Source organism: Lipophrys pholis, assembly GCF_963383615.2.
Source record: "Lipophrys pholis genome assembly, chromosome: 4".
Taxonomy (NCBI): Eukaryota; Metazoa; Chordata; class Actinopteri; order Blenniiformes; family Blenniidae; genus Lipophrys; species Lipophrys pholis.
In genome coordinates, this window is record NC_137637.1 from 19,241,593 (window position 1) to 19,253,357 (window position 11,765).

Consider the following 11,765-nt stretch of genomic DNA (forward strand, 5'->3'; position numbering starts at 1 on the left):
TTGACAAAATAGACACGGTGTATATGACTCCTCTCTCGTATCCCTTACAGGAGTACCTGCATTTTATCTGATAAAGAAAGGAGTAGATCTGTGATTGTGTGTGACTCAAGTGGGATTGTAAGTCCTTGTTACTACTTAGAGCCGCTGCTGTGATGGATGATGAATAGAAGCCATTGTGGTCAATGACATCCACCCATAATGGTGACACTGTTGGTATACGTATGACTGTGACCTGCAATTACAAGTCACCACGACTTCGTCACATCATATGACTGGTGGTTCCAGTAAAATATCTACTCCACTTTTATGATTACAACAGCTACACAGTAAAAAAAAAAAACAGTGTCAATTTAGTTCTTAGAGAGTAACATACAATACCCTTGTTGTGCTACAAATATTATTTGCAGTTATCACACTGATCCAAATACTTTACAACTGTTATTAGATTAAACTAGCCTGAGCAGCTCTATCTAGACAGTAAGATGATTTCCTGGATTAAACCAGCCTGAGCAGCTCTATCTAGACAGTAAGATGAAGCAGGAACATGAATTAACAAAGAGGCAACAAAAAAAGAGGAACATGACTTTGAGAGTTTGAGCAAATGATGACAGAGAACAAGCAACTTCAGAAGCACCTTTCGTGAGGAGTGGAAGTGTGTGTGTGTGTGTGTGTGTGTGTGTGTGTGGGGGGGGGGGGGGGGGGTTGTCCACTGGGTGTGGCCAGAACTGTTCCGGCAAGGCAGAGATGTGTTTATATTGATGCTTTTAAAACAGCTGTGTTTTTTGATGACAGGACTGAAGAAGGGAAGATCTCTGATTTTGGAGATCTTCTCAGAATGTTTTTTCAACGTCTAGCCAGCCTTCATCTATTGTTTTCGGATTAATCCATTTTACAACATAAAGTAGTTTATTGGCCAGATAATAATTATAAAAGTTTGGGAGTTCTAAGCCACCTTGGTCCTTGGTGTTCTGTAGTGTTTTTAAACTTATACGTGATGGTTTGTTTTTTCATAAGAATTTTGAGACATGAGAATCAAGTGTGTTAAACCAGGTTTTTGGTGGTTTTGTTGGGATCATTGAGAAGATGTAGTTAATTTTAGGCAGGACCATCATTTTGATTGTTGCTACTCTCCCCATAAGTGAAATAGGGAGTGTCCTCCATCGAGTGAGGTCCTCCTCCAATGTTTTAATAAGGGGGGTGTAGTTTAAGTGCACCAAGTCTGAGAGTTTGGCTGAGATGTTAATGCCGGGGTATTTGATGTTCTCTGGTTTACGTGGGGTGTTAGGTGTGTTCTGAAATGTAGAGTTGATAGGCAAGACGACTGATTTGTTCCAATTTATAGAATATTCTGAGAGTGAGGAGAATCTGTCTATTAACACCATTGTTTCTGGAAGAGAAGTCTGTGTGCGTGCGAGTGTGTGCGTGTACGAGTGTGTTTGACGTGTGTGTCCGCATCTGTGTGTGTGCATGCGTTTGTGTGCGTGTGTGCATGTGTGTGCATGCGTGCAGGTTTGTATGTGTGTGTCCGCATGTGTGTGTGCGTGTGTGAGTGTGCGTGGGTGCACATTGTCTGTTCGTGTGTTTGTAGGTCTGACTGGCTGTTCAAACAGGAGTGTGTGTCTGCCGAATTATGACAGTTGGATTGTGATGTCGTGGTTTTAATGTGGTGAAAACAGTGGAAATGTATTGTTATTAAAACAAGGGAGGGGGTGTGTAAATAGAAAAGAAAAGTGAGAAACCAAAAACAGAAAAAGAACCAATTCAAGCCCATAGGTGACATTTAGCGGTGACCTAACGAGTGCTTATTTTTTTCTTTTCCCTTTTTTATATCCCAGCGCTGACAGTGCAAGTCCAAGATAATTATTACTATAAACATCGCAAACATTGTGTACATTAATGATGTAATATTAATTAACTTCGCTTTAATATAGGTTGTTCATAGGTTGTTCAATGTTTGTATATATATATATATATATATATATATACAAACTTACAATGTTGTAGTAACAGTATTTATTATGTTTTTTGAGTGAAATAACAAGTTACTTGCCTTGACAATAATGCCATTTTGAAAACACAGCACTCACCTAAGAAAACAATATGGTACAACAAAGAGAGCTTTGTCGTTCACGCCATACGGCATTTAAATGTCAAAAGCCCTGGGAAAATGCAGGTTATCAACATGAAACACAATGAAATCTTGCTTTGTCCTGGTCACTTCATATGCATGGAAATGTTCTTGGAAATTGACTGTAAATAGAGGTGAAGTGAGCAGCAACAGTTTCTCATGCAATATAAAAACTGACACAATCTGGTACTTACAAACTTTGCCACAAATAGCCAGATGTGGGTGGTAAACAAAACCATTTTGTTGAGCCCAATTCTTTCTCATTAACTTGAGCATTACTGGGCAGTTCCATTGACATGGCAGTTCCAGAACCCCCCCTTTTACCATTTCTAAAGACACCATTTTCACTGGCCCAATATCTAACCGACTAAGCATTGCTGAAGATCGCCAAATGTATGCCGTATGATTCAGATGTTTTTTAGCCAGCGTTTTGGTGATGTTTTTAAATGATTTGAGCTGTTTCTTAAAAAAAAGTTGTGCTTACCTTCATAGTGCATGCACCAGCTATGAAGGACATTTCCTATTTTCTGAATGCAGCGGGGATAGCGGATAAGAAAATGATGCTTTGGTAAAGGTTTATTTTTTCTGGGGAAACATTGTCTGGAACAGTTTGTGGTATTCAACAATCAAGTGTTTTAAATGAACACAAAAGCCTTGAGGTAGCATGGGAGAAAATACAATCTTGACTATTTATAGCAATTAAAGAAGTACGCTCCAATGTTGGCCAGTAGAGGTTACCAAATCTCCAAAGATGAGTGGGACGTTCCTCGGTAAACACCATGACTGAACCACATTCAATCCCAGATCATTAGATTCTCCACCTGAATTCACAGCCTCCAGCCTGTTGTTTCTCTCCATGTATCCATAATCAAAACTTTGGAATCTGGAATTCAGCTCCCCAAGTGTGACGTTGCTCTTTAAAATACAAAAACAATAGCTTCATTTTGTACTGAGCCACTCCTTCCAGAATATCATCCATCACATTAACTGAGAAATTCTCAACTGTGTGAAAATATGTCTGTCAATTCAGTAAGCATGAACTCTTTACGCCAAAAATGTAAGGAAGAGATGGATTATGAGCTATGTCTTGACCAGTGATGCCATTACTCTGACCTTTTTCCAGTAATCTATCAAATTTCGTTACTGTTTCCAAATCAGCAATCAGATTAATGTTACATATCCAAGTCACTGTTCATTACTATTGTAGCGTCCCGCCGGACAAGTTTCATGTCTGCAAAGCCTCTTTATTATTAAACAGAACCAAGTCGCTCCTCCATTCTCCTCCAAACAGACACAAGGTACGTCCGAATTGTCCCTCCTAACTCCTTAACTATCGACTTTCCCTCAACCCCAGAGGTGTTTTGTGTGGCGGCCATGATAAGGACTGTCCGAATTCTCAATAAGCTAAGAAAAGGAGGCTTGTTGCTTCCTTTAGAGCCTCCTTTAGCTTAGGAACCACTGATGAATCCGTTATCAAAGGAGACCAGCTCATGTTGCCCCACAATTCCTTGCGGCGACAACATTTAAAGTGACCCGCTCATCCGAGCGTTCAGGGAAACTCACGATGTCTGGAAAAGGGAGCAGATCATGTAAGTTACCGAAGCAATAATCTGCCTTGAACAACTTTAAATCATCTGAAACCCAAATGCAATTTTTGTAGCCCATTTTCAGAAACTTGCAGTTCTTTCCCCACCATGGTGAACGTCACTAACTTGCACCGCCGTCGCCATCCGACTGCCACACTAACGTGATCGCCTTTCACTAACTCCTTTAGGAAGCCTTCCAACACCTTTCCTTAACCCCGTGACATCGTCCACGGGGTAAAGGTAAAGTCCATAGATAAGGAGTTAGGAGGGACAATTCGGCCGTCCCCACAGACACACACACACGCAGTGCATGCATGCAGTCTGCACGCTCGCCCATATCTCCACTCTCAGCCAATCACAGGTCAACTTGCTCTAGTGTGTTCAGGGAACACAAAAGAATGGGAAACTAACTAACTAAAGTTTCCCAAGGTAAAATATTTTGCACCCAACTTGTGAATAGCTCGCTTGGAACCGAGAATATTTGCAACCTCGAAGTCATCATTGAACATTTGGATCTGCACGTTGTGTATTCAGTTGAAAACAGGATGATTCTTAAAAAAAAGACTCATACTGACTTTTAAATATTATATATCTTTTGGTTGCTGTAGTACACTTTGGATTATTTCAATCCTGTGTCTCTAAAGTGGGACATTGTAAGACTCACGCTCAACACCGGCATTTCTTTACTCCCTCATCTACTTTTTCATTTCTCTTCACCTTAGCTTTCAAATTAAAAGTGAAGCGAAAATATGATTGTAACACCAATGTAAATTACATTGGTGTCACGGCTATACAGTAAGTTGTCATGGTCAGAGTTCATGCAAACATTCATATTACAGTTGCTTCGGGAAAGATAGAGATGCATATCTGCTAAATGTTCTCACTGTGACAGAGTGCCTGCGGTCTAAACTTGGCATTTTGCGTGTTTAACCTTTGGTCAGTGACGTTTGGCCACAAGCTTTCCTCTAAAAGCTCCTAATGTGTGATAATGATTTTCTGGTGGGACCACAGAAAAGAAAACAGTGCAATTCTGTGTGTGTGTGTGCGTGCGTGCGTGCGTGCGTGCGTGCGTGCGTGCGTGCGTGCGTGTGTTTGTGTGAGTATGCTCTCTCTCTCTCTGTTTCTCTTTCTCTCTCTCTCTCTCTCTCTCTCTCTCTCTCTCTCTCTCTCTCTCTCTCTCGCTCTCGCTCTCTCTCTCTCTGACTCCAGCATATATATTTTATAGTTTCTTTTTCAGCTTCTGCTACACAATCTTGACTCAGGAAATGAAGGGTTCTCGATGTAAACAAAGACACATTCATGAAAAAAAAGATCGTTTTCTGAGAGCATCACATTGACTATGTGATGGTCTGTGTCTCAAAATAATCAGTCAATGCGATAACCTCTCATTGGGGGTTTCGAGACATCCTGATTTCAATGTTGCATTATTTTGGGATTTCGGTTCATTTCCAGTCACCAGCAAGGATTTGTTTTTGCAAATGCAGACCATAGTTTTAAGGTGATGTTGTAGTTGTCTGCTCCTTCACACAGTGAATTACTCCATGAGTGTTGCCATCTGTGCTTCATCCCTCTCCACTCCCTGGTGCGTATACTGTATGTGTTATCCACAATTGTCAGTCACATGTTCATCTCTCATGTCTGTGATTTCTACTGGAGAGTCATCGCCTGCCTTAGATAATCTGGTCAATCTTTTCTCTCTGGTCGGCACCCTTGTCATCCCCTTTTCTGGTCATTTTGGATTACCTTTGACTGTTTTCATTGCTTCGTGGACTGACTAGTGTACTGGACCCTGCTCTAAATGGCCAGAACCTTTCTGTTTCTATGTTATGTGTTTTTGTCCTTTGCCTGAGCCCTGGCAGATTTGACCATGTGATCTTGCATATCAAACATAACAAATGTACTGAAAGAGCAGTGTATTGTAACGACCTAAGTGTCCTTTATTGTTCATTGTTTTGTTAAACACTTATAATCTGTATTGTCCCTGTTTTGTTGATGTGGTTGTTATGGTGATGGGATGAGCGGGCTCCTGGGAGGAGGGGCGGGGCGAGAGAGAGGCTGCCCGAGGAGATGCCGGAGCGATTGGATTTGGAGGGAACCGTTAGCTTTTCGCGGAGCTGTGGAGTGTTACTGGCGTAGTCACGGCCAACAGTGACTGTTTTCTGTTGTTAAATAAACGGTTAACCGACTGCCTATCGGTGAGTGGTTCTTGGGAACACGAAACATTACAGTATTGATGCTCCTGCTCAAATTGTGTAAATATTTCAATCTCTGGAATGATTCAGCATTTCTTATTCGTTTTTTGTGAAAATGATATATTAACATGAAGAATGGGATACACAGAGTACGGTGTAGGACCAGAGAGAAGGAAAACTCAACATGAAAACACATCAGAGCCTTGAGTCTGAGATCACGTTCACATCTATTTCTGATCTGTTGTTCTTCCTCTGACTGGAGCTTTCTTTTGGGTAACGTTCCCCTCGGTGGACGTCCAGGTAGGGGTGCCAATCTTCAGAGGGGGAACACAGTGACTTCAACCGCTGTGGAAAGAAAACTGCATGAATTTGAGACCGTTGTGCCTGAAATTATGTATAGAATGCACATATTCCACAAACCTTCCACAGGTTTCCTTTTGCTTTTATCAGCTTATACACAGCGACCACAGGGATCCAAATGAGGATGAAAACAACTATGCACCAGCCCAGACCCAAGCCCCAGTCTGGGTACGGGACTGTTCCATACAATGGAGGCACAAAGGAGATCACTGACCATACAAAGATCACCTAAACAAACAAACAAAGATATAAAGCACACATTTCAGCTGCTGCTGGCAGGAAATAAACACAAGTTTTCTTTTCTCTATGTGCTTTTGGGGAGTGAAAATAATTGTTGAACTCTTAAAATGACACAAAAACAGTTAAACTGTATTTTGAGTCACAGTCAGTGTGGAAGTTAGTGAAGCTTTATATCTAATTCATTACATTTGTACCAAAACTATTCCCTTACTTTTGTCCGTTAGGAGTGTGTTAATGAGCATTGCTGCATTTTTGCCGAGCAGTCGACACTGCATGGGTCAGTCTAATGTCTGATTCTTTCTTAAAGAGTAGCTGGAACTAGAGTGTGTGTTTTTTTACAGTCCCTCACTCAAACACAATTATAAACTAATGACTATGAAAAGACGCATCCTTTTTATCCTCTTTTCTTTGTTAAATGGGTAACTCCAGGTTGATCAAGGAGCCCCTAAATATCTTTTTAAACTGACTTTGTACACAGAAGGGAATATGTGCAGTAGCAGGATTTCAGAAAAGTTGCCCTTTCAGCCGTTTCTACAGAGACGGAGTCAGAGCATTTTTTGAAAAGTTCCTCCTTAGGAGCCGTTTTCAAAAAGTTGTGTTTACTTTATAGCAGCAATGCTGTTAAGCTGTAATATTGTTTTAAGCTAGATATTGAAGGGAAGAACAATTTGTGAGTTTTGTACTTACACCTATGATACAGGGCGTGATAAAAAACCAACATGCTCTCCACCACAGCCAGAAAGCAAAACTCTTTTTTCCGATCATCATCTCCATATCTTCAATAAAACGGTTCAATCCTGTCGAGTGTGAGAACAGTTTAAGATCATCTGCAATCTTGCATTGCTATTCATATCAAGTATCATTTATACTGTTTACCATATATGTAGGAAACACTAATGAGTTCAAAGAGAGCCAAAACAAGCAGTACCCAGCTGCCGGCAAACTTGTCGATGAGAGTGACCCAGTATATCCCAGCCTGTCATAAAAAAATACGAACAGACACAACATATGTTGTCATATGTATTATTTGTATAAGCAGGCGATGGGCAAGTGATGTGGCTGATTTCAAGCATCCAGCACACTGAAGTAGACTTACCTTTGTGACACATAGTAAACCCAGAAGGAAGAGGATGCAACTAATTAACACAATCAGTAAACCATGTTTGCCTTTCAGTGTTTTGGGGAATGCGTCACTCAGGCTGGTAGTGATCACCTCTAAAGACAAGAAGACACAATTGTGGATTCAGCAATCAAAAAGCGGAGGCATTATTGTTTTCCCATCTTCAGCTCAAGTGTAAAATCAAACCTATTCCTGCAAACTGAGAGTCCAGACCAACAGTCAACAGCATGAAGAAGAACAAAATGGACCAAAGTGGAGAGATGGGAAGCTTCGACAGAGCATCTGGGTATGCAATAAATGCCAGGGAAAATCCTGCAAAAAGACCGAAAAAAAAAAAAGTCATTGGAAGCCACCTGCTGAAATGAAATTGTCAGTTAATTTTGCTGAGTTAGTTTGTCTTACTGACCTTCATCCACCACTTCCTTTATAGGTACGTTGTAGACGTGAGCCATGTGGCCCAAGATTGAAAATATGGCAAAGCCTGCAAACACACTGGTCCCTAAAAAGAGACAGTGAATATTAAATATGTATGAATGAAAGCATAGATCAGATTTTAGATAACGAAACAGATCGTGTTGGTAATCAGACTCCCACCAGAATTAGCAAACGTGATCATGAGTGTATCCTTGAAGACATCGTTGTTAAAGTGGTTATAAGAAGAGAGGGTTATGACTCCACCCCAGGCAATAGAGAGTGAATAAAAAATCTGAGTTGCTGCATCTTTCCACGGCTAAAACACACAGACATTCACAGCTTAATTTTTTTTCTTTTTTATCAAAGAACTGTCACGTGTAAACTGTGTTTGGTCAGAGTAAGCTGGGGGTTTACCTCTGCTTCAGTCAGTTTAGTTAAATTTGACTGTGTACCGATGTAGTAATCAATCCCAACTTGAGCTCCCTCTAATGTCACACCTCTGATCAGCAGGATGAAAATCACCACATAAGGAAATGTTGCAGTGAAATACACAACCTGGAGAAACAACAAAAAGGGAACTTTGTGAACATGTGATAATTTGTATTCACAAAATCCCCATGATCTTCAGTCAGAGTTTGAAATATGGGGAAAAATGTATATTGTACTTCACTTAACTTAATGATTCATAAATGCTTTATCTATGTGTTTGATTTTGCCACATGGTTAAAAGAGAGTATTTCATTGGCATAACATTAAGACTGTAAAAAAGATATGAGCGAGTGTCTATCTGTGCAACCAGTACTTTTAATAAGCCAAATTTGCCCCATTGTATTTTTTTTGATATATACTGTATTGAGAAGTTAAAGTGCTCTGATGCTGGACAAACTAATGCCTAGAACTAGTAAGTAAATGCCTGTCGAATAATAGCATCCAACTACAAAAAATTATGGGTGCAAAATTTAATCTGCAAGTAGTTTCTGTCAAGGACAAAAACACAACCGTTGTAAAATGCATTACATTTGTAAATTTGCATGCTTGGATTGGGTTTTGTGGATTCGAAGCACTTTATTTGCAAGTGGTGCTAGTGGCTGAGAGCATGTAGGGTAATAATAATAATAATAATAATAATAATAATAATAATAATAATAATAAAGGATTATATGCATAAATTGGGGCATATTGACTTACTTTGCCTGATGACTTGATGCCTCTGATGAGTGCTGCCGCAACAATTATGGAGCTCAGCAGCAGACAGAGAGCCAGCTGCCAAATTACAGACCCTGTTTCATCAAGACCGCTGGATCTCTTTAGAACCACAAGACTGAGCAGGGAATGGAAGGAGACAACCTTGTATACAACAACAGTAGTATGACAACTGAGTGTGTGTTCGTGTGTGTGTGTGTTCATGTGTTTGGCAGAGGGTACGATCCTTACTTCCAGTACTGTTCACTCGGGCTCTGCACTGGCATTTGGATTCTATCGGACTCAGGGCAGGTTATGTTTTGTTCAGTCCAGTTGGCCACCAAAACACCGCTTACATTACAATGCACTGAAAGACAAGATCCATGTCTCAATATTAGCACTATTTGACATTTATTTCTGACTGGCTCTGACATGCTCCAAAATCTGGTATTGATGGCAAAAATAATGGATGGTAATACAAGGATTTCTCAGAACTTCACAAGAGTAGCAGATAAACTGAGCACCTATTGGTGTGGTGCTGCAGTTACTGTTAGACCAGCTGAAGCAGTCGGACCACGGCAGAGGATTTTGCATGGAGGCGAACATGAAGTACAGGCTGTAGGCGATGATGACGTTGTAGTAGATTGATATCACAACTGTTACCATGACTGTTCCAACGCCAACGCCTGGTGGGAGATGACAAGCAAAAAGAAACATTAGAAAATTTAGTGAGCAAACTGTCTCTGGCTCCTGAACTGAAAAATTTGTATCTTTTTATGCACCTGTTGCAAGTGAAGAAATATGTGCAAGTTACCGGTATGTGTTTTAGTGTTTCAGATAATATAGGTTGTGACGTAGAATGATGAGGTAGGAGAGTTAAAGGCAATGATGACCCTTGCTTACAGCAAGCGATTTGCTTCAGGACTATAAATAAGTGTTGAATCGTCATCTTTTAATGCAAATCACATTAAGTTCGACATTTCACAAATCTAGGTGGCTTAGCCCAAGAAGCACGATGGTGTGTGTATACAGTACATTCAAACTGGCAGCCATTTGTCCTTCTGTTATTGGATCCTCAAACAATCAGATAAATACCATCAAGTCATCAGATTTGTAGTTGTGAGCTTAAAAAAAAAGAAAATTATGTGACGCTTGAAATGACAACAATGAAATGCCACTCCATGTAAAGAAACTGCCAAATTACAAGATTTTACATGACTGTGAACATCTGATAACCAAGCTTGTACAAAACCAAGCAGCTCAAAGAGAACTGGAATCAAATAGAAAAAGGGCTGCCAAAATATCATTACCTTGCCTTCAGGTGTATCCAGCAATGCCTGTGCCTGGTACATTTCATTCAAAACTCGAACCACCAATGCATTGGAAATTGCACCAGATTTATATTTTCTGAGAGTAATTGCTGTTGGTTATAAAATGATTAAAATGGGAAATCAGAAATTCAATAAACTCTTGTAGGGATCACTTTACACCATAGTTGGATTAACTTTGATGGAGAGGAGAGGTTCTTTCTGAACTTCATTCAGCTGCAAACACGTGACATCATTCAGGGCATTTCCCAACATTAAGTCACTGGAAGCATATAATATTAATTAAGTTGCTTGCTAAGTTTGATGATGGATTTTTAGACAGTATTATTTGACAAATGGACTTGACTGTAGCATGCACACTGTACAATCTAAGAGTTACAATCAGTGTAGAATCTCAGGATCTCCTTTTATATACCTGTTGATTTTCTTATTATACGGATCTGGCCCGGTAACACTTCTTTATGTTCTTCTTATCTGTTGTGATGGTGAAGATAGAGTTTCATTATAGCTCTACCCTTCAAAGAAATCTTTGTTCTAAGAGTGGAAATTCACTCCAGCACATGGGATGCACTGCTGGCAACATTTATAGGCATGAAGTGGTAGACTGAGTTGTAAACCTAATACCTCAGGTAAAGCATGTTTTAAAAGAAAGGGTTAAGGTTTGAAGATTGAGCCATCTTTGTTTACATAGTTGTCCATTAACCACGAACCTCAGTAAACCAGGTCTTACCCTGCAGTAGAGGCACCATTCTCCATATGTTGACTGGGCCTTGGCTGCAGAACTGACCGAGGGCGCTCTCCAGGAAGTAAAGAGGAATTCCAGCCACCAGCAACATGGTAAAATAGGGGATGAGAAAAGCTCCTGGAGGAAATGATGGATTTTATGACACAGGTAAGAAAAAAAAAACCTCAGAACAAACCATTACAATGAGCAAAGTGTTGTCAGTTAAAGAATAGGAATAAAAAGTAAACACTGATATACCTCCTCCATTCTTGTAGGCCAAATAAGGAAATCTCCAGATATTTCCCAGTCCAACGGCATAACCTAACATAGAGAGAAGGTACTCTCTCTTGTTAGCCCATTGCCCGCGCTCAGGCTCCTTGTCAACATCGTCCACATCCAGGTCCTGCTCAGAAAAGGTGGGAAAGATTGTCACCTGGTAAAGAAAGAAAGAAAGAGAGAGAGAGAGAGAGAGAGAGAGAGAGAGAGAGAGA

At 40.3% G+C, this 11,765-nt stretch overlaps 1 protein-coding gene across 1 annotated transcript; it reads right to left on the minus strand.

The window, feature by feature from the left end:
• Window positions 1-6,015: 6,015 nt before the first annotated feature.
• On the minus strand, window positions 6,016-9,355 carry LOC308108023 (sodium- and chloride-dependent neutral and basic amino acid transporter B(0+)-like). The gene is made up of 10 exons (XM_080460672.1): window positions 9,229-9,355; window positions 8,455-8,595; window positions 8,221-8,356; window positions 8,033-8,125; window positions 7,813-7,938; window positions 7,603-7,721; window positions 7,383-7,482; window positions 7,194-7,303; window positions 6,327-6,494; window positions 6,016-6,251 (listed from the first exon to the last, which is right to left on the minus strand). The coding sequence occupies exons 3-10, from the start codon at window positions 8,240-8,242 to the stop codon at window positions 6,102-6,104; spliced, it is 888 nt and encodes a 295-aa protein (XP_080316798.1). The 5' UTR covers window positions 8,243-8,356; window positions 8,455-8,595; window positions 9,229-9,355; the 3' UTR covers window positions 6,016-6,101.
• Window positions 9,356-11,765: the final 2,410 nt, after the last annotated feature.

Coding starts and splice junctions, on each gene's coding strand:
- LOC308108023 (XM_080460672.1), bottom strand. CDS start 8,242: ATGATCACGTTTGCTAATTCTG. Junction 7,483..7,602: donor GTTTACTATGTGTCACAAAG/GTAAGTCTACTT, acceptor TTTTTATGACAG/GCTGGGATATACTGGGTCAC. Junction 6,495..7,193: donor TCACGCCCTGTATCATAGGT/GTAAGTACAAAA, acceptor TTGTTTGTTTAG/GTGATCTTTGTATGGTCAGT.